General features: G+C 36.6%; 1 protein-coding gene across 1 annotated transcript in view; it reads right to left on the minus strand.

Moving 5' to 3' along the window:
• The window catches only part of SEMA3E (semaphorin 3E), a 252,994-nt gene extending 246,486 nt beyond the window's left edge, over positions 1–6,508 (minus strand). Inside the window, exon 1 of the mRNA XM_004431296.3 lies at positions 5,857–6,508. Within this exon, the coding sequence (XP_004431353.1) occupies positions 5,857–5,971 (115 nt within the window). The 5' untranslated portion in view covers positions 5,972–6,508. The remainder of the gene's footprint in view (positions 1–5,856) is intronic.
• Between the last annotated feature and the right edge of the window lie 17,443 nt (positions 6,509–23,951).

Genomic DNA, 23,951 nt, shown 5'->3' on the forward strand with positions numbered 1-23,951 from the left:
GTGAAATAAAACTGATTCAGCAGATTGTTAACAATAATTTTCATCAGCAACAACCAATTTAATAGTTTGGTGCTTTATTACGCGGTCATAGAACTGAGGCCACCAAGTGATCTCATCCCAGTCAGAAAGAGAGGCCTTCTCTATGAAATACTCTCAGGCTAAATGATAAATCTGACATGGACAGCAAAATAACAATATGGCAACATAAATTTTCAAAAGAATATTCCATTGTGGGCGGGCCCCGTGGCTTAGCGGTTAAGTGCGCGTGCTCCGCTGCTGGCGGCCCGGGTTCGGATCCCGGGCGCGCACTGACGCACTGCTTCTCTGGCCATGCTGAGGCCGTGTCCCACATACAGCAACTAGAAGGATATGCAGCTATGACATACAACAATCTACTGGAGCTTTGGGGGGAAAATAAATAAATAAATAAAATCTTAAAAAAAAAAAAAAAGAATATTCCATTGTGACAACATGACTATTACATCTATTTATCAGTCAAGAACAAGTATTGGTTCTATATTATGTATAGAACACTGACCTCACAAAACTTTTAGAAAATGATTTTACAAAACTAAATCATTTTTCAGTCTGAAATTGGCTTAGTTCATTTATAAATTCCATTTACTGCTTTTCCTATCTCTGACCTCCCCTCATCCTATTTCTTTAGGAAAGGATAACTGTTTTCCCACTGTTACGCTCAACATCCAGATAAAAATTGAATAATTCATAGAACCATTCATGGGCTTTTGTACATCCAGATGCACCTCTGTGATGCACTTCTGTAACAAATATAAAAAGACAAAGAATAGCACTATCTAAAATCCTTACATAGACTTTCTCTACAGAATGCATATTTTGCGTAAACAAAACTCAACAAAACATATTGTTAATCCTTTCATACTACCCAATTTTTTTTTTAATATAAACTGTTTCTTAATAAATCTACCACTTAATTCTCACTGACTCTCCCTGATGAAGAGCTGAGCATGAAGGGTTGTGTTTACTCCTGGGTCCTATTTAACTACTTTCTTTATGAATCATGCCATATGACCAGTTTTTATTTATTAACCACTCAGCGATGTGTGACTAACGTCACTATTGATAATACCTGAAAGTTCCTGCCTGAGGAACCAAAGCTACGAGCCGGGTCAGGAAAAACTGGCTCAGTCAATGCCTCTTTTCTATTTGCTCTGGATATAAAATAAATACCACAGCCTCCAGGATGATCATTTCAAACTTTTATTTATCATTGTGCTCTTCTAGAATTCTATCTCAATTTCTTTTCATATAAATGAAAAACATTCTAAAACGTGTGGTGTAAATATGTGTAATAAATGGATATATGTACACTTTTATAACAAAAATATTGGCCATGAATTTTGGAAAATGCACAGTTGACGTAATCATCTTCTAAATTACCATAACTAGAGGTCAAACGTTATATACAAATATATACATTTCTTTCTTTTTTTTTTTTGAGGAAGATCGGCCCTGAGCTAACATCTGCCAATCCTCCTCTTTTTGCTGAGGAAGACTGGCCCTGGGCTAACATCAATGCCCATCTTCCTCTACTTTATATGGGATGCCACCACAGCATAGCTTGACAAGCGGCGCGTGGGTCCACGCCCGGGATCCGAACCGGCGCACCCCGGGCCGCCACAGCAGAGCACGCACTTAACCACTTGCGCCACCGGGCCGGCCCCTATGTATACATTTCTAATGGGATCTGCAGTGAATGCAATCTATTGCGATAAACCATACATTTTATGCTAATTAAGACCAACTTCTTGTGTTTTCTATATTAGCATTATCCCAGCACTTACTCATAGCAAAACTCATGCTATTCCCAAGGGTTATTGTCTTTGGGACATGTTTCCTTCCAATCTTCTCAATTTATATCAGTCTTCAGGAAACATTAGTAACATAATTTTTAGGTTACAAAGTGCTTTCACAGATATTGTTGTTCCATTTGATCCTCCCAAAAACCCAGTAAGATAAACACGGAAAGCACCATTACTATTCCTATTTTCAAATTAAGGAAACTGAGGCATCGACAATTACCATTAGTATAAGTGGAAGGACTAGAGCTGGAGTAGAGACCTCTGACTTCAAATTCTGAGCTCTCTGAACTATGACAAATCTATATTTAATTGGTTATAATATTCAGATGCAGATAGACTAATTAACACTCTCTATCCCACTTTCTATATGTATGGATATATATTCAATGCTCAAATCTACATTTATAATGTCAACATATTTTAGAAATGATCTTCTGCCATATCTATGCCTTTATTTCGCTATCTCTCTCTTCACTAAACATCCTGGGAGAACATCCTCTGCTTAACGCAGCCGTTCTCCTTGGCTTCTGCAATTGTGTTGTTCCTTGGGACTTTGCACACCTACTCCATATGCCAAACTCCTTTGATCGAATTTCCAGGGCTTTCTATGTGCATTGGGATTTCTTCTTTGACATGGGGCTTTGCTCATTTGTTGTTTTCTTCTTTGAGCTCCATTATCAAGAAGGTTATTTTTGCCTTCCCTGTAACCTCATCAATGCAGGATGGTGAAAGATAAGAAGAGAACAGATATCAACAGAGGGAAGTGTCTGAATCCACCAAGACTCCTCCTGCTTCATTCTCTTTCCTTGATTTCTGCCATGAGGATTTCTGCCATGAGGAAATCCTTGGGGTAGAATATTATAATTTTGTATGAATCACATCAATATTACCCTTTTTAGGGTATTGGCTATAAAGTTGGCTATAGTTCATAACTATTCATAAACTTCTAAATATTTGCCTTGTATAATTAATCTCAACTCAAATCTTGAATGAAAATTATTACAGAGCAGGACAGTGTCCTGGCATTTTAATCTTTGCTATATTTTTATTTGTTAACCCCATTTTTCTTATACTTGCAAAATACATTAAAAGATATATGCACTGCCTCAACGAGAGTAAATATCTCATCTTTTTATCCACTAGGCTTGCCCTAAGTTGGCATATTTGCTTACTATTGGAGTAGACCGATATTCAATAAGAAGAGGGAGGAATTCAATATTATCCCACTGTAGATAGGGGGCAATGGGAAATAAGATAGAAGATGCTCCATATCTGATACCAACTTTCTACCTTGTCTCCCTGCCTCTCTGCCTTTTATCCCCTTTAGTCCTAATGGTCTCCTCCTCTCAAGCTCTGTTTAAGAACATGCCACTTCCAGAGATAGAGAAAGATGGAGGAGAGAGGAAAAGGGCAATTCTTGGGCATTTATTTTTCTGAACGTATTTTTATGTAATTTAACTCAAGTTTTGTATATGACACCCAAACTTTCTTCTCCTCTTCTGGAAGAGACACTAGGCTTATGGTCTCAAGTGCCATCTTGATAATGGAGGATATAAGAAAAATGTCCGTCCTTCTCCTACATGGCATAGACCACTGGTATGAAATGAATCCCTGGATTAATCCAGAAGGCCACCTCCAGGGAGCCTACTGGATTTCTCTGCTGGGGTCGGGCAGTAGTGCAGAGGTGCTGTGTTACTTATATCTAGTGCCTCTTCCTTTGAAGATCCATGTACTCATTTATAATATTAATCACCTAATTCACCCACTACTGAAAATATACCATTACTGATATCATTTAAAATAGCAAAAGATTATACTCTGCAATATCCTACTCCTAGTTTTTGGATTCCTCTAAAATGTTCATTGAATTCCAGGTATAGAGAGGTAAATGGACTGTTCATATTGTATTGATGGGACTTAATATTTTGTTCTGACAGTCCTGGGCTTTTCCTTTCACTGAGGCACCTGTGGTGCAGTAGTTTGCTGCTTCAGGTTGCATTTCCGGTGTGATCTTTTAGCTGACTTTGCTAACTAAATTGCACAAGTGAGAACATTCTATTTTCAGGTAACTCCAGACTGTCTTCGTATAAAAGCACAATATTGCACATACTCAGCTAGTGCCATTAAATCAGAAGGTTAAGAAAAGCAAAGGGAAATCTCGTGGGAGTTTTCAGTCTAGTGTACATACAGATACCAGCAGCTCCACTCTCACAGCATTTAACACAACATAAAATCAGGTACAGTCATTCTTTTGACTAAGAGAGATGTAGTGAAGATGAGCCTGATAACAATATCGTGCATATCATTTAGTTGCATTAGAAAGTTTTGGTACGCTCTGACCAAATTATAAGCTCTATAATGAAATATTAAAATGAAATATCTTTGAAAAGTACTGATATTGAGCTATTGAAAAGCAAGTACCCTTAATAATGAGGTATAAAAGGTTAACGCCAGGCATAGTAGAATGGTAGCTTGCCAAAACTGGCAGCTTATCTGCTTGTCTACATAAGATAAACAATCCATTTATTATGTTTTTTTCCCGATATCCTTATTTGTCCATATTCCATCACAGCAAATTTTTACTTTTTGATATATTTGATCATAATTTTTTAGAAATATGCATTTTGATACATACCAGGATACATCTTCTCAAATCAAATGATTTGTGCTAATGCTAGGTACTATATTTTAAATACTTTACAAATTTAGTGTCAACGTGTTTCTTAAATTTACATTACCTACTGGGGAGTGTTATAGGAAATCTATTTAAATTAAGAAAATATCCACAGGTTTTAGCTATTCTAAAAATGAGAAATTTCTATAGTCAAAGTCAACTAATGATTGTCCAATAAAAAGACAAATAGATCAATCGTGTCATATAAAATTGAGGCCTCTCTTTTTGTTTCTTCTTCTGGTAAAGATTACATCTATGTTTTTAAAATATAAGCTTCTGTTCTTTCTATAGTGGGAGACAATTTAAAAGCTTACACAATTGAAAAATGGTTCTCACATAATTCTCATTATTGCATCTGTTATCTGTCTCAATGGTTAATGATAATAAATACTTCTCTCCTGAAAATTTATTCCAAATTACTTTTAAGTCAGCAAAGTCACTATCTCAGAGGGTGGGTTTTGTTTGTTGTTTGTTTGTTTGTTTGTTTACAGGAAGAATCACCAAACCTATTCATGACTGACTTCTACTGTCCTGATGTAAAAGCAACCTTTTGGTCATTTATTTATGACTAAATGCTGCTTTACAAGACATAGTTGCAGAATAAAATATTTAAGCACTCTCTAATAGATCTTCAGTTAAGCAATATGAATTTACATTAGAAAGAATAGATGCTAGTGAATAGTATCTAATACTTTAATCAACATAAATCAGTTTACAAGGATTGCTAATAAACTCTGAGTATTTTTTTGCCACACACCCAAAAAAATTTCTAATAATCAGTTCAACTAGAAAGCTCATTTATATCAGCTGTTAGTCCTTTTAATTACATGGTGATGACTTTGTTCTCATGGGTAAGGAATCATTTTGCTTCTCAGGAATTTTCTTTTCTCCTCCTCTCATCCCCATTATGGACAACACAAAACAAAAAACCAATTGCACCTCTATTTCTAAAGCCCTTCCCCAACGTCCTTGTCTCCCATAATGCACAAATTGGTATTTAAATACCCACTGCTAACTTGGTAGATTCAGCCCCTCAAGGCTATTTACAACCTGCTTCCCACCTTCTTCTGTTGAGTCTGCTAGTGAGCAAACTTCTCATTAATAAAACCTAATATTTACAAGACAAAAATAACATCTCTAAGTTGGCATGTGATTTTGCACTATTTTCAGATGTGGTTAGTATGACATTAATTAAAGATACTTAGAATCTTAAGTCAGTTCCACAATAATTTTTTTCAGGTGCATTTTAAGAGTCTATGAAGATCAAAGATCTATGTTAAATGACTTTAATTTTTTTCTCTCTTTTTTTTTTCGACAAAAGGATCTGAAAAGGTGACCTACCTTTATGTGACAGGCGTAACCGGGGGTGAGTGGTATCAGCTGTGTGCCCTCCTGTCCAAAGCTCCAGTAAGTAACCCCACAGGAGCCAGGTGATAACGTGCGCAGCTGATGCCATGCTGCCGTGCTCACTCACTGTGCAAGCCCTGCGATCCTCACTTGAAGGCGGGTTTGAGTTTTACTTAGGACTCCCCTCCAGGGGCAGCTTGAGAGAGGCTTTGTCAGAAATCGAACGCGTTGTCATCAGAAAGCACAGTTCCAAAGTGCCATTTGTCAGGCTGTATTTGGATATGTAAAACCTTTCCTTCCGCAAGACAGTTGTTTATAAGCCGGGAGCAAGAGGACATTCCAAGGAATGAATCTTCAGAGCCATGTCCTGTCTAGAGCTCTCTTCGGTAACTATGCCGGTAGATTCAGGAAGAAACTGTATTTTTTTTAGTCACTTCTGCAAGCGGTTCATTCAGAAAAAACCCCCGAGCACTCGCTTCCCCCGTGGAGCTCTTCTCTTCTGGCTCCTTGAAGCCTCTCAGAAGTCAGCCTCTTGCACTGACTTGCCAAACAGCTCGTTTTAATTCACCTTTCACCTTGCTAATTAAAAACGAGAAGTGCCATTCCCTCCAGGAGTTGCAGGACCCACCCAGCAGGGATGCCGTTCTGTCAGCGAGCTGTGTTTACAGGGAAAGTTCAGGCAGGGTTGAGCAGCGTACTTGCTGTTTCTAGGAAGTGTTTCTGGTCCACGTGCCCTGCTCCCATCCTGTATAACTGGCCCCGCGTCACTCAGCAGCAGGAGAGAAGTCCGCGTTTTGATGAGAAAGGGGGAATCAAGAGGGCGAATGATACATAATAGGCTGCTTATCTAAGAATATTTAACAGAAGAGGATACAGTGTCAGGAAGGGCTTTTAAATGCTCACTCACCAAGATTAACTCTTGAATAAATAAAAATTTATTTTCCATAATCTATTTGTCACTATCCAGTACCCAAATAGATTTTTTTCAGAGTTTCTACTGAAATTGCTTTTTTACCACATTTATGGCTTTTTATATTGATTACATCTTAGAAATGTTATTTTCAATTCTTGTAAGGAAAGGTGCTTCAAGAGCCTAAAAAAATGTCATCTGTGATTGTTTCATAGATGTGTTCGACCCAACAAATTATTTTCTTAGGCAAATTCTTCAAATTAATTAAAAGTAAATGCTTTTTTTAAAGCAAGTCATAATTTCACCTTAAATTTAAGAATAATTAAATTTTGAGGTAATTTTTTCCTAAATAAGGTAACTATGGTAAAGTTGAGATTCTCTATCTGACAGATCCCAGTAAAGCAGGTATTAGAAAACTCAGGAGGTGAGATACCTTAGGATTCAACTGCTAAGCACTTTCAGAGTTTATTTTCCAAGACACTGTTTGTGTAAATAAGCTTAACACAATCGGTCAACTTTACAATCTACTTTCAATCAATCTCAAAAACTAAACCAAACACTCTGTAGCTGTTGGCATGGTAATGAATGGTATTATTTTAAGATACCAATAAACTTGAATAGATATTTGATTTGCTAGTTGAGAGTTAAATGGTAAACAAATGATTTAGACTATGATAACTTTTTCTTCTTCTGTATTTTAAATGGTAATGATTAAGGACACTTCTTGAGAATTAGGTTTTTCAAGTAATGTAATTATAACAAAAAGATAACGTAGGTTACTCTGATATTTTGCATTATATACAAGCAAATGTAGTCAGGCGTTCTCTACCCATTTTCCTAAGCGTGGATATGTTCTATAACAAGTAGAGTATATTTAGCAAAATGTAAATGTCACTGGATATTATTAATAATTAGATTTCCAAGGTCTACAAAAGATAACAAACTCTAAACATTATTTAACAGTAAAACAACATGAAGTATTTACAGACTTTTAACCTGGGGTGGTCTCTGTAGGTGCTTGCATATTTTAAAAGTCAGTCTGATGAGCTACAGACCTAAAGGTTGCTTAAATGTGATATACTGTACTTTTGGAATCCTCTCTTACTTTCTTCCAGAATTTAAGTAACTAGAAAGTAAATAGCAGCTTTTATATGTGTTATCTAATGGAAGGATTCCAGGAAAAATAAATGTGGTGCATATAACTTTTATTACAAATATATGACTATTCTCATGCAACTGAAATTCTACTTAAGATTGTGCAGTGCCTCTTCTAACTCTACTGTGGAACTGAGGCAATGTCAGACATTACAACCAATTCATTAGGATACAAAATTCACACCATTAAATGTCTATGGGAAAATAAATGTTATGAATGCCGGTTACATACATGCGAGCTACATACCAAGATTCATCTTCAGTTTTACATGTCATCCTTGAGATTAGGTTAGGGTATTTTGCCAGAATAATAAGTTCCTTTGGGTTCCTCAAAATGCGCTTTGGTTTATCCTTCAGTCATCAATGTCATTTCTTATTCCCTTTAACTCCTCCCTGTGTCCTTCTAACTTCTACTTTTTTCTCTAGCCTGTAGAAAACAAACAGATGATGCCAAAAAAAAAAAAAAAAGACTATTAAAAATACTAAACATCCAGAACTAGCCACTGCCTCAGCTACCCCCATGTGGCTTTAGCCACTAGCAATGGAATAAAGAGTCTTTGGGACCAAATCGGTCATTCACATCATAAAATTAAAAAAAGAACCCTTAGGAGCTGGGTCACCACATAATTTATCATCCAAAAAAGATATTTTTCGAGAGTAAAAGAGGCTTTTAGTAATAATCACATACAAACCAAGAATATTATAGATTAATCAAGAGATCAAAGTCATCCTACTTGGGAGAAATTTCTAAGTAGCCTTGGGAAACACGGAAATGGAAAAATTAAAAAAAAAATAACAAAACTGACTTACCGCCAACAGTGAATGAAGAGCTTTAGTGAATTGAAGCACTTTGGGACTAGCAACAATATCTGTCATTATTATTATGTGTGATTTGAGAGGAGCTAGACTGCCAGGTTGAACATTAGACAACATGGAAAACCGGTAAAAAGGGAAATGGCAATTCTGAAGGTATTGCCTGCCAGGTCAAACGTCTCATTCCAAAATCTTAGCCCTTTGTTACTGGTGTCACAACATGGTCATGAGAATAAAAGGAGATTTGAGTACTCATCAGGAGTTCCCGGCTCCCCCATGGTGGGTTCCATCACTGGTTCCCGTTTTAACAGCAGAAGAGCAAATGGCCTCTGAAACAATCCTTCCCAGTACGTTGTCCCAGACTACTTGAGGCTGAATCCCGTGGTGTACTTGTTAAAAGAGCAAATTCCTATGCCCCACCTCATATTCCCAGTTTGCCTGAAGTTGTATGTACTAAAATTTGAGTTTTACAGTGGTTTCTTTAGGTCAGTGTTATTAAAACATTAGACATGTTTGCCAGTTTCACTATCATAATAGCATAGTATCTATAATTAAAATTTAACTTAAATTTATATAAAATGAAACCATTACCTCATAGGCTTGATGTGCTACTTATATTTTTTAAATACACGTGAAAACAAACAAAAATTGTAAAAGTTTATCTCTGTACCATTCAAAATTATCTCACATACTATGGGACACAGTACTTACTAATGCCCTTAAGAACATCCAAATATCCATTCTTTCTTTGCTTCCTACCCAGGAAGATGGGAGGTATATATGGAGGACTATGCTTTCCAGCCCCTTGGCAGTTAGGTGAAGCCATTTGACAATTTCTGACCAAATAAATGTGAGCAGAAGTGATGTGTGTCACATCTGGGCTGAGGCAGTGAAATACTCCTAAGCCATTCTGTCTCTCTCAAGTCCTTTCTGTAGCAAAGGAGGGGGCCTTACACTGAAATGGCGAAAGTACGAAATTGAAGCATCTTGGATTATTAAATCACCTCACTGGGGATAGTTGCCCTGGAAAGTTACCCAAACCCACAGCAGACTTTAAATGAGCAGGAACTAAATATACTTTATTTTAAAGCTACTTGGTTTATTTGTTACCACAGCATAACATAAACTCTCCTAACTAACTGCATACTCTTTACCTACTGTGCTTTGGGAAACATGCTCTTGGACAAACATATAGCATCAATAAGTCACTGATGCTGCATTCCTTCCTGTCACTAAAGCTTACTTCAGCAGAAGTTACTAATACAGCCAGTGAGAGATATGGATACCTGGGGCTAAGGAAGAGGCAAAGTGATTCCTTATGTCACTTTTAGAATGGAATGGGATATGCCCTTAGCTTTTCCAGTTGAACACTGTTCGCAAAAATGATGTCATAGACAGTATTCATAGGTGAACAAATAGTACTACATCTCAAGAACACTCTCATTAAAACCATTAATAAATAAAATATCACAATAGCAATGATGATGATCCTCTTTAGAACTAAAGATAAACTTTCTCTACAGTGGTGATGGCATTTCAGGCTCACGAATGCTTCTTCTCCTCCTGCTAGCCCCTCTATCTGGAGCATCTCAAACGTCCCACCAACATGGCCTGCTATTGCTGCCGCTACCACCGTCACTACTGCTGGGTTTGCAGGCCAAGATTGCTGATGCGTTTGTGGGTCAGTCAGTTCAGATGCCTTATAGCACAGAATCTGTGAGGGTCCCAGAAGTTTGGATTGATGACTATTTCCCACATTCAGTGATTTAAGAAGATGAGGAAAATAGACAACTAAATACTCCTGATTTGTATGTTGTTGAGAGTAGTCCAGAGAATGGCATCCCATCAAGCAGTACCATCCAGGATCCAGTCCAGTCGTCTGACCGAAAGAGGTTTGGTTGATGCCATTCTGATGTCATCATTTACATGCTAGCAAGTCAATAAATAGGCTTTTTATTTTTCCATTTTGACCATCTATTCAAAAAAAGAAAAATACATAAAATTTGTATTTTATAGAATTTTGAATTCTTTGTTTCTGACTTACACTAGGTCTAATGTTCTTTTAGGTCCTTGACAATAAAGAAAAGCAGAAGAAGCATTTTGAGCCAGATGTCAGCTTTAATTGATTTTAATCAAAGAGCAGCAATGTTTCTCATGCCCTTTTTATGTCAAAATGAAATTGTGGTGTCATTAACTCTGAAAAGTCCTTTAATTTGTAGGTCCTGAGAGGTTTCCCTATACTCTTCCTTATGGGTCATAGAGAATTCCTAAAAAAGGCAGAGCTCCAATCAGTTGCTTTCAAAAATGTAACAGAAACTTTCACAATATATTGTAATTTATTGGTTAAATGCCTATTGTAACATACACTTGTGAGTTATTGGTGGTAACAGTGGTGAGTTGTTCATAATACGTGACCAGTATCCTCAGCACCTAGTACTGTACTTCAAAACAATTGCATTTTAATGGAATAAAAATAATGATTACTATGTTAATAATAATGTTAATCTGCTGTTTTCTATATGCTAGGCACTGTGCAATGCACATTCATATATAATCCAATTTAACCCAAACAGCGGCCCTGTGCAATAGAAAATATTTTTATTGCCATTTACACGTAAGAAGAATCTGGGGTACAGATGTTAAGTATCTTGCTGAGGTGAAATACTGGTAAGCAACAGAAGTGCCATTTTATTTTATTTTTTATTTTTTTGTGAGGAAGATCAGCCCTGTGCTAAAATCTGCCAATCCTCCTCTTTTTTTTTTTTGCTGAGGAAGACTGGCCTTAGGCTAACATTCGTGCCCATCTTCCTCCACTATATACGGGACGCCGCCATAGCATGGCTTGCCAAGCGGTGTGTCGGTGCATGCCTGGGATCCGAACCGGCGAACCGCGGGCCACCGCAGCGGAGCTCACACACTTAACCGCTTGTGCTACCAGGCCGGCCCCAGAAGTGCCATTTTAAACCCAGACTCCAAGGCCTGTGTTCCAACCATCACACTTGTCTACTCAGAGAATATTATCTAAATAAGACTTCATATTGACTCTTCCTAATTACTACACTAACAGAAACTTATCTTTAATGAATTTTAATAATGAACTGTATATAGTTTTAAAATAACGGCCTTTCTGGGCAGTTGGTACTTCAGTCAACAATCAGCCTCCGTGATTGAACTCATCAAATAAAACCTTCCACCCGGGCTTGTGTCAGATGGTGGAGCATGCTCTGTTCATTCCATTTCAGGTTACAGTGTTCAGCTGCACAAATTTCAGTGATTTGTTAAGTTGACTAGATTTTGGCCCTTGTAGGCTATTAGGTTTGACTAGAGTCTTCTTAGCTTGGTAATCAGACACCACACTGGAGCTAAATACAGTAAGCAAAATTATTATGGAACAAATTGCTAAGGTAACTAAGCAAAAAGGTTTTTTTTCTATTAATAGTCTTTATTCCATATGGAAAAGTATAGTAGTTGTGCAATAAATAGGTATTTTAAGAAAAATTGTCAGGTAATTGTTATTCTAATTTGTGGAAATATATATATGTATATTTGCACAAACACACACATTTCTAATTATGGCTACAGGAGAAGAAAGAAGTTTCCAAAAAAGGATTTAAGGGTAATAAATCACTTACAAATAGTACTGATGTTTATATTATTTAGTCCAAAAGATTCCAACATTTTCAAACAATGTTACCACTAATGTACCTAAACGAAAGACAACATTTTATACTTAGTCCACTTAAGAAACGGATTCAGTATGAGACCAATAATAAATGTCATAAAAGGTGGTAAAGAAGTTATCCATCCACTGGCTTCTTGAATCTCATTCTAGAATTAATACCACCATTATTTTTTGTGTTCCTGGCAAGAAGTGGTCTAAGTTTTTCAAGGTCAGTTTTTGGGTTAGTTACTTTTAAAAAAGAAAGGAAGGAAAGGAAAGAAGGGATAATTTAATGTAATATTTTAAACTTTTCTTTATTTCAGGTCTGAAGTCTTCTTTCATTCTCTCTGTGATCTCCATTCTTTTTTAACTACCACTGCCAAAGCAAGACCAAACAAGTTGGCATAGAATAATTTATTTAATAAATATTTATTGAGTGTGTGATATTTGCAAGGCACTCTATATGGCTTAAGATAGTTAGAGACCAAAAATCAGTTTCTTTCCGTTAATTATATGGATCATTTCTTTAGTTGTTCACTTTGTCTTGACAGAAGATGAATGGCCAATATGGAAGCATAAAGTGAAGAAAACAATTGTGTCCCATTATGAAAGAAGAGGAAGGATTTAGAAAAAGCCAGTGCAATTTTCTATTAGTCAATTGGCAAGAAACTAAGAAAAAGTCCAAATATTTTGTAATATTTTATAGTATCTTCAACTGTCATACAGTTGGCAGATGGATATAAAATTTTATATATCACATAAAGCTGCCATCAACTCAATGAATATACCTGTTTCACATTAAAATAAATGGAAACAAACACTAACTTTAAAGTTGTGAAGAATCTGACAGAAAATCAGAATATTCAAAATAAATCATATTTTGGCTATGAAAGTGAATTTTGGGAGTTCAAAAGAATCACAATGACCAAAGAAAAAACCTGGCAGAAGTCCTATGAAGACTCTTTTCCCCCAAGGACTTCCTTTCCTTAACACCATTCCAAATAACCATCCATGGGAGAGAGAAAACAATACCTAGACAAAAAGAATGTGATGTTGAACCCATTGGTGAGATCCCAAAGATGAAACAAGAAATCTAAACTCATTATTTCATATCACTTTTCTTTAGCTTTACTATAATTTCCACAAAGTATTTGCCAAAACTATTATTGTGCATGAGCCAGATTTTTCATAAGGCAGGATTTCAGGTATAGTGATTTTTATTTGAATCTGTTGTTTCATTATTGGCATTATTTTTGACGGGCAGTGTGAGTGGTTATTTTGCGTTACCAGGTAGTTCTGGCTTGTTATGTCCCAGTACATAACACTAGCACCACGTGGAGGCCAACAGTGGTACTACATGTTTTCAACTGTAAAGGAAACCACATTACAAGCCTATTCATGCTCACAATTTGTTTCTTACTACAAAATACTGAATATGCTTTATCCAATAATAATGTGACGCTTTATGTTCTAAGCATAGTCACTTTTCGTGGATGATAGAATGGGTCTTGCCAGTTAAGGGGAAAAGGATTTAAATGCTCCTTGTGGAACATTTAAGACTTAAGAATATTAAAACTCCTGTCCAAGAAATATTTTCTTAACAAAAGGCTTAGAATTTTGAAGAGATGACCATAAATGTATCAGAAACAAAGATGATAAATAGGAAAATAGGTCTTTTGAAAATGTGTTGATTAAAATTTAGCAAGCTCAGTTAAAATTTGATTGTTGGGAGAACTCTAAATTTAATCATCCTGATTTTATGACTATTGTGTCTTATACCTAAAGCATCTCTAATATTATTTTACTATGGGACAATGGTATAACTGCATGTAAATATGTCCTCTTTATATAATCCTATGATTATAATAGGTAATAAATAATGCAAAAATATGAACAGAAAACATGAACTGCTCTAAACCCCAACCTCACTCCATTTGCTTGTCAAAAAAACCAAACAAACAAAATAAAACAGTCTTTCCCCAGAGATCTAAACAGAAAGAATGTTTCAAGGTAGGAGTTCACTTTATATTAGACAGAACTAAGAAATTAGCATGATTCTAAGGATAAATTAGTGTATGTGCATAGAGTTTTGCCTAAAATTAATTGCAGGAGAATTTCAATAAATTGCTTAATGATCTGAAGGTGGATCACTTATCATTGTAAGGAAAGCTATAAAAGTGGAATTTCAATGAAAACCATACACTTTGAAATTTTTTTTTTTGGTAAGGAAGATTTGCCCTGTGCTAACATCTGTTGCCAATCTTCTTCTTTTTGCTGAGGAACATTGGCTCTGAGCTAACATCTGTGCCCATCTTTCTCCACTTTGTATGTGGGACACTGCCACAGCATGGCTTGATGAGCAGTGTGTCAGTCCACACCTAGGATTCAAACTTGCGAACCCCAGGCCGCCAAAGAAGAGTGCTTGAACTTAACCACTATACCACCAGGCTGGCCTCTGAATGAAATGTTAATAGCTAAGCATGAAAAGCTAATTGGTGCATCGTATTCTTACAATAAGCTTAATAAACTTTATCCAGGACCAAAATGCAAGAATCAACAATGTGTGTTGCAAATAAAGGTGAAAATCAAATTAAAGATTTCCTGAGAGATGTAAATTTTAAAATAAAAAGTCTACTTTACCAATTATTCTCAATGAGGTAAGATTTGTAGCATTAAAAACACAGCATATCATCTATTTCTTTCTGATCACCTGATTTAAAATTACGCTAATTTGCTTAAAGTCCCAGAATGCTGTTCCTTATAGTTTTTAACTATAACAATATTAACATCTATATAGTATGAGAATAATTCAAATATAATTGTGTCCATTCTGAATAAGCAGTCAAGTAAACCAAATATTTCTCTTAGAATTTTCTGTTATTCCCATTGTTCAGTTCACAATTCCTTGCACCAATTTAATCCTTTTCTATAGGACAAATAATTCCTCTCTGTTGGGTAATCCCCAACTTCATAGAAAAATGAGGTAACGTTTCCCAACTTGAAAATAAATCTCCTGTTCTCTTTTATCCTCCAGCTGAGACCCATTTCTGAGTTTGTTTTTTTTTTAATGTTTAACTTCTTTTTTTTTTTTGCACTAAGGAAGATTCACCCTGAGCTATCATCCGTTGCCAATCTTCCTCTTTTTTTGCTTGAGGAAGGTTAGCCCTGAGCTAACATCTGTGCCAATCTTCCTCTACTTTATTTGTGGGACACTGCCACAGCATGGCTGGTGAGTGGAGTAGGTCTGCGCCCAAGATCCAAACCCGTCAACCCAGGCTGCTGAAGTGGAGCGTGTGGAACTTTAACCACTTGGCCATGGGGCTGGGCCCCACGTTTCTGAGTTTTTAATAGTTAAATTCCTTCAAATTATTGCCTATACTGTCTTCATTTGTTCACCTCTCATTTTCTCTTGAATTCACTCTATCAATTTGAATTAGGTTTGGTTGCAGGTAGTAGAAAACCCCAAAAAACAGTGGTTTAAATATGACAAATCTGACTTCTCCTTCTTGTAAACACGGTCCAGGGGCAGGTTCAGGGCTGGGGTGGGAGGATAATGAACTCACCAACTAACTAATGAATAACTAACACGAGCACTTTCTATTTTGCTGCTTATCCATCCTCATTAGGTGGCCTCCATCTCACAGTCCAAGCTCGAGCCATCACATCCTCTTTGCAGCCAAAAATAATTGGGAATTAATGAAGGACATGTCCTCTGCTTTTAAGACATTTCCTAGAAAGCCTCATATTCCTGATCTCTATATTTTTGAGTGTCACAGCATTCATACCTACAACTTCATCTCTTCTCTATCTATACTCACACCCTCTGGTGGATTTGGAACATGTCACCTTGGCTAAGCTAAACTGCCTTTCCCAGAATTCCCTTTCTTGTCTATTTCTAGTTAGGTTGAGCCAAAAGGGAATCTAGGGAGATTTAGAGTGTGGAAGAGAAACACCAGTCATTTTGTAACACGCATATTGTTTTTTATTTGCATATGCAACTGCTCCACCTTCCCAGGAACCTCCTTCAGGTTTTCCGCCTCTGGGGCCAGGTGTGTGTGTTTAACTCCATGACTAAAGGCCATGGATCTGCTGGACACACACATCATCAAGGTCAGAGGCAACAACTGCTGACACGGATTTCAGTCTTTTCTCATTGGATTCAGGTCCACACTTGTGGATTCCAGCTTGTTATTCCTCTCCCATTTTACGTCCTTCTTCTCTTCTGCCTGCCTGCCTTGTGTACTTAAGAGTCAGGCATCAGACTTGAAGACAACAGCTTTACAGAGAATTATTAACTAGCTTCCACAAATGTATAAAGTTAAATCTCTGTAACAAATCCATATATATCTCTTAGAGTTGCTATTTCTTCTGCTGAATCCTGACTAATTACACTTTCTAGTAATCTCATCCAAGACCATAGCTTTTCATAACATCTGTGTGCTTGAGGATGCCAAATTTACATCAATAAACTCAACCTTTCGATCCCTCCACTAAACTCAAACAGATTGGTATATCCAATTTCCACTTCAATGTTTAACAAACTTGTTTACCTTGACATGTTCAAAGCAGAACTCTTGGTTTCTTACTTGTCCCTCACCCCCTTAATCTGTAAACCTATCTCCTCCATCTCAGTAAATGGAAATGTTTAGGTCCTTTCCCACTGTTAAGAAACAAAAGTCAACTGAGTAAATTTGAAGATCTAATTGGCTTTATTCATCGATTCGTGAATCAGGCACATCTCATCTAGCAAACAGAGATACTCTGAGGAGTTGCACAAAATGGAAAGTTTTTATAGGAAGGAGGGTGAGGCAAGGAAGTTATTAGCAAAAGAAAAGAAAGGATTATTTTGGGCTAGAACATCTTCTCTTGGTAGGGGGGTGGGGAGACCACCAAGGGTTTGATTATGTAGATTGCTTCTTCTTCCTCTAGGGAGTGCTGCGTGGGTGGGTGTGGGGAGGAGGATGGAGAAGGCCCCGTGGGTGGGTGTGGGGAGGAGGATGGAGAAGGCCCAAGTGACAGATTACCTCATTGGTACTGACCAGAAAATTCTAGACTGGTGGATTAAGTTTACATTTCTGGGGAAGGTAGAAACTGCAATTAGGTCAGGTATTAAATCTAGGTTTGGTATCATGGGCTTTAGCAAAAGTGATGCCATCTGGGGCCTTTGGTTTTCTCTTTAACACCACCAATGCTTTTCTACTCCATATCAATTAGGATAAAAGTCAAATCTTTATAGTGGTCTAGAGGTCCTTTTTGATCCGGCCTCTGCTATGTCTTCCATCTTATCTATCATTCTTCTTTCTCACCCCGCTGGAACCACGCTGGCTTTCTTGGTAGTTCTCAACCTGGCTAAGCACACTCCCACTTCAGACCCTGTGCACTTGCCATTTCTCTGCCTGCAAAGCTTTTTCCTCAGAAACTCATGTCTGACATCAGAATGACTCTAAATTTTTATTATAAATCAAAAAATTAAGAAGATATAACTACTAAGAAAATAAGTGCTGAACATAGTTAAATTATAATTTATAATGCTAAACACGAATTCTTGTATTTCAACCACCTACAAATATCTATCATGATGTTTGTACATGGGAGAGTTTTTTTCAAACCAGTACTTAGATGAAAAGACACGTTTTGAATCCTGCTTTAACATTATGTAGCTGAGTTCCCTTAATCAAAATATCACCTTTTTCTGAGCATTATTTTCTAGCATCTGTAATGGAGATAGCTACAGTAAGTAAGCTTAAGTAGAATAAGTATTTTGAAACTGGTATGATTATATTCAAAGCTTTAATATACAAACATTTCTATACGTTTTCTATATTGTTTTTGTATTAACATTAGCATATTAATATATTTAAATAAGTTCTTCTATTTTAATATTTTGGGGTATGAAAAGATCTGCATGAAGTTCTCTAAATATGTTGGTTTTCTTTTTTTATTTCTACTGTTACTGAACCAGGCTCATTTTGCCTGCTGCATGGTATGCCAATTACTGAGACGATTAGTTTCAGCGGAGAAAGTGTTTATTCACAAGGCAGCCAAGTGAGAAGATGAGAGAACAAGTCTCAAATCTGCCTCCCTGAAAATGGGGATTAGGGATATTTATGGGATAGAGGGGCAAGGTGGTCTGAAGTGTGGGGATAGATGATTGGATGTAAGGAGAAGTGAGGTAATTGATGATCTACACAAGTGTACTCAAGCTTCATGACTTTTCATAGGACACGTGTTCACAAAATGGTGGTGTTAGCATGACCTGAGGGTGGAGTTTTAAGCCCCCTGATGTCAAAGGGTCACCTATGTGGCATTTGCACAGGCCAGTTCATGAGTCAGTGGTCTTAATGGGCCTGAACTGGACAAGGAGTCGATTCTGAGTTCCTGAAAAACTTAGGCATCCGTTACCATGGTGACTCAAGCACCAGAGATGTTATCTATAGGGTAAGCTTTAATAATGCATTATCTAACCACTTTTGCAAACAGACAACAAACTGAGTATAGTTAAAGCAAGTTGGCCTCTGGTTTCACTACTGTTTGAAAAGCAGGTTAAAACATTTTTTTCTCTTAAGAACTCTTATCAGATACTTCTGGAAATAACATTACCAAAAGGATAATTGATTTTTCAAAATTTAAATAACTTGGCTCTGTGTCATTCCTAATGTTCCATATTCAGAGGCATTGTTGTAGATAAGGAATGTCTCCTGTGTAGTGTTGAAGAGATGTAAGTACTAGGCAACCCGACACCTCTCCATTCCCACTAATGAAATGAACGACCTTCGCAGAAAGATAATCTAGCCTCTCAGAATAAAAGAAAGCTAGTATCTTACAGTCAATATAGAAATAGTCTTTAACACATTTTCAACAAGGCCAGAATTTAAAGGCATATAAAATACTTTTGAAAACTATGCTGAACAATTTAATCTGCAGAGCAAAATATTTTATAAAATCTGTATATTAGAATAATTTGATTTATTTTAGGGATTTGTTTCTTTGCAAAAGTAAACCCATTAAGAGATTTTTAAAAAAATATTCATTACTTACATGTTGGCATAATGATATTTATTCTGACCAAATTTATAATCCTCGACTGGGTGGCATTACCATTAAAAGCCTGGGTGTATACTCATTTCAATGTATTCGTCTCAATGTGCTCATTTACTCATTATTGAAGAATGAAAGAAAATATATCAAATACTTCAAGTTAAAATTAGATTAAGTTTTATTATTATCAGAAATGAATAATTAAACATAAAGAAACTTTTGGGGGTGATAGATATATTCGCTATCCTGATTATAGTGATTGTTTCACAAGTGTACACGTGTCAAAACTTATCAAATTCCACACTTAAGTATGTGTATTTTATTATATGTCAATTATACCTCAATAAAGCAGTTTAAAAATCAGTAATTAAAATATTAGGTATAAAATTTTGAACTTATAAAATTTTTTTAGAATATAATCATTCAAGATGAGCCTAGTATAGAAAAATTTTGAAAAGAAAAACATCTTAAATCATCAAGCTCTGTTCTAAGTAAGATGAACATTTAAAACTATATTTGGCATTAACATACACTCCTGACATAACAAAACTTTTGTCTAAAAGCTAATTTATTTTCCTTTTAGCAGTGATCAAGACCTTGTTTCGTTGAGGATAAAGCTTCAAAGTTCATCTCTTCCTCTCCCCAACAGGGCACTGCGGGTACCTTGGGTTTCCCACCACTCTGGTCCAGAGGAGCGGAGACAGCAGACACAAGACTGCGTCATGTTCAATACCCATCCTTCTCAAAGGCTATTCCCTCTCCTTTGAAAAAGCTCTGCTATTTTGGAGCTTATACCTTTTGAACTAACCACTCTCTTCTCACTGATGTTAACTACAACATCTTTATTACCTCCAATCTTTCATCAGAGACTATGGCACTTATCACATGGCATTCTAAATGATTTCTGTATTCAGATGACTGACTTACTCAACACTTTCAATTCCCTGACCTTCTGATCACCAATGATCAGCTTCTCCCTAAGCTCCAATCTCTTACTTACAACTGCTAAAAAGGAAACCACAGGCCCAAAATGGCATCGCTTGTGCCGAAAGCCCATGATACCAAACCTAGATTTAATGCCTGATCTAATTGCAGTATCAACCTTCCCAGAAATGTAATCTTAATCAACCAATCTGGAATTCTCTGGTCAAGCACTAGTAAGGTAATCCATCACCTAGGCCCTCTCTGTCCCCCAGAGGAAGAAGAGGTAACGACGATAAAACCTGTGCCAGTTCCCTTCTCCCCCAAAAGAAGATGTCCTGACCCAAAATAACCTTTTCTTTTCTTTTGCTAATAGCTCTCTTGCCCCACCCTTCTTCCTATAAAAACTTTCCATTTTGTACAACCCCTTGGAGCACCCTTTTAGTTGATAGATGGGATGCTGCTGAATTCATGAATCACTTAATAAAGCCAATTAGATCTTCAAAGGTACTCAACTGAATTTTAGTTTTTAAAACAACCTGGATATCTTTACAGCAAAATTGATCTATTTCTAATAGCATTAATTCTGTAACCATCTTCTGGGCAAAAACTCCTCTACTGCAAGTTTAATTCCTCAATCCTTCAATTTCTAAACCTCGCACCAAAGAGCAGGTATTCTAGGTTTTACACCCATAGGGTCTCTGTAACTATTCAACTCTGCCATTGTAGTGCAAAAACAGCTGCAGGCATTATGTAAACAAATAGGAATGGCAGTGTTAGAAATATAAGACTTTTTTTATGGACACTGAAGCTAGAATTTCTTACAATTTTTACACATCTCAAAATATTATACAGCTTTGATATTTTTGCCAACCATTTAACAATGGAAAAAATTTGTTTTAGCGGCAGGCTATAAAAAAATAGGGCCAGATTAGGGCTGTGGGCTATAGTTTGCAACTCCTATGTCTCATCAAGACCTTTAGATTACTCACCTTTTGACTTTCTTCCAACTCATCAGCCCTCTCCTGTCTTTACTTTCCTCATTATCATGCTTTGATTCTAAGTTTGCCCTATTTTAATATGCTATTGCCAGTAACCTAAACTCCTTAGTCCCTCTTTTTGTTCTTCAACCATCTGGCAAAACACCAGCCTTGGATTAACCAGATTATCTGTTTTCTCCATGACAGCCCCAAGGTAGCTAAGCACTGCTGCAGAAAGTCAGGGCAGGGAGAAAGGACGTTACACTAAAGATACAAACACTAACTCAACTGGGCTCTCTGCACTGCTGGAGCTGAAGTCTCATCGCAGACTCTATTAGGGAAGGATCCACTGCCAAGTTCACTCAGGTTGTTGGTAGAATTCAGCTTCTTGTGATGGTAGGACTGAGGACTTCAGTTTCTTACAAGCTGTTCCTGAAGGCTGCCCTCAGTCCTAGAGGCCACCCATAGACTCTTATCATGTGGGATTCCCCAACATAGTCAGTAGCTTCCTCAAAGTGAGCAAGGGAGAAAGAGACTCCAACAAGATGGGCAGTACCATCTCATATAACACACACATAAACGTGTACATCCCATTACCTTTGCCATATTCTATTGTCATATTCTATAGTTATATCACCTATAAGATAGAAATGCACCCTAAGTCAAGAGAGGCATATTGTACTTAAATAGAAAGTTTAAATGTCCATTTCATGATATGTGAGTTGCCTCCTATTTGACATTCATTCTATTCTTTAAACAGCTGTTTTGCAATAATTTATCACTTGAGAGGCACTTTCTATTTTAAAGGGCTTCCAATCAGTTGTCAGTAATCTTTCGAGAAAAGGGTGACATAATGAAAAAGGTAATGTAACAGCTAGATCTTAAGTTAGCATGAGGGAAGCCATCTTAGGGAAAGAAAGTAATATTGTAACTGTGATCCTCACTCAGTAGTCTCTGAGAATGCACTCTAGCCTGTATGTAGCCTAGATGATTAAGCACCTCTCACTTTTGCAAAATACATGATCTGCTAGTTCTATGACTCTTGCTTTTGTATATCTCCCAGCTGTGATAAGATGATAACTTTGTCCTCTGAGTTCCCCAGGAACATGACAACCTCCAGAAAGAAACCCTCTGCCTTGGTATCCATCACAAATGACAGAAGAAAGAGATAATGTGGCGCCTTGAAGTTCATCACACTGGATGGTCAATATCCTAAACCCCCTCCTTCCCTGCCCATTTCCCCTATATAATTGCCTCAAGATTCTGTATGATTTTAAGATGGTTCTTTAGGACACTAGTCTGCCATCTTCCTATTATGCTAGCTAATCATATAAATTTTCCTTTCTCAACCACCTGCTTGGTTGCAATTGATTGGCACTGGATTGTGGTGAGCAGAACAAGCCCCTTTTCACTCAGTTACAGTAATTTTAAGATCTATGTATCCTAAAAAAAAACAGTTTGGTCATATTCACTTTGGCTATTTTTACAATTTTGTTCAGATTGTCTCTATTCAAAGCCGCTCTGTAGCCTAGGCAGTTTGTTGTTGTCTTTTTTAGGTAGACTCTAACCAAGTTGTGACTAAAGTTACATATGACCTAATAATTTGCTCTTTTCATATATAAAATGACACTCTTTTGGAAAAGTATTCATAATTATACTTTGCACACCACTGTGGAGTGTTAGCTTACCCCATTATTGAAGGATCTTTTATTAAAATATGTTTCATCTGTAAGGCAATCCTCACAGAATAAATCCCAAGAATAAGCTTTATATCAAGGAACAAATGATACACACAGATGCATGCACACAAACACATGCTTTGTCTCTCAACAAATTTAGGGAATTTGAAGAAAGTTTTGAAGAAATGCTTATCACTTGTTAGATTTAAATAAATGCTTATAATTTGTTAATTCTATAAAATAATCACATTTTTGGAATTTAGACAATTTTAAAAATGATTAAAATTTGACTAATATTCTACTCTTTGGTTCTTTCTATCTCTAAATTGGAAGACAATAAATTACTTTTATAATAATAAGAAACATGGCTGTGATATTTTTCACTCATAACAATAAGTGAAGGAAAGTCAGAATTGCAAATGGTGTAATTTTTGGCAAGAAGCCAACAAAACTACAGAATTCATTTCAGTGTTTTTGTATTTGATGTATTATCTTTGTCACCACATCACTATAAGGATTTTTGTTATTTTCAAGCAGGAGGAACCATACTATTCACACTATTTTTGTTTTTCTCCATGCAGGCAGTGTACAATGGACATCTTCGCAGCACTTTGGTGCGATCTCAGGTATCCAGGTGCCCACCCTCCCTTGAGGTGATTCTTCAGTTGATGCTCTTATTCATCTTTTGAAATCTATAATTAGGTGCCTGCAGCCATTCTGTTTTTAGGTTTAACATGTTAAACTGAGTAATCATTACTCATTCTCCAAACTTTCAGTTAGCCTGAAACTGTGTTTTCCACTGCTGTTTTAAGATACCAAGGCCTCATAAAATGTGACACACCTTTATGTTAGAATACTAGCCTGCCATTTAAAGTCATGTTTTTTGGAAGCCCACTTAATAAGATGCAAAAAGCTGATGAAATAGTATTAGA

The sequence above is a fragment of the Ceratotherium simum genome, chromosome 1 (genome assembly GCF_057802395.1).
Source record: "Ceratotherium simum simum isolate JZ-2026a chromosome 1, ASM5780239v1, whole genome shotgun sequence".
In the NCBI taxonomy this organism is placed as follows: Eukaryota; Metazoa; Chordata; class Mammalia; order Perissodactyla; family Rhinocerotidae; genus Ceratotherium; species Ceratotherium simum.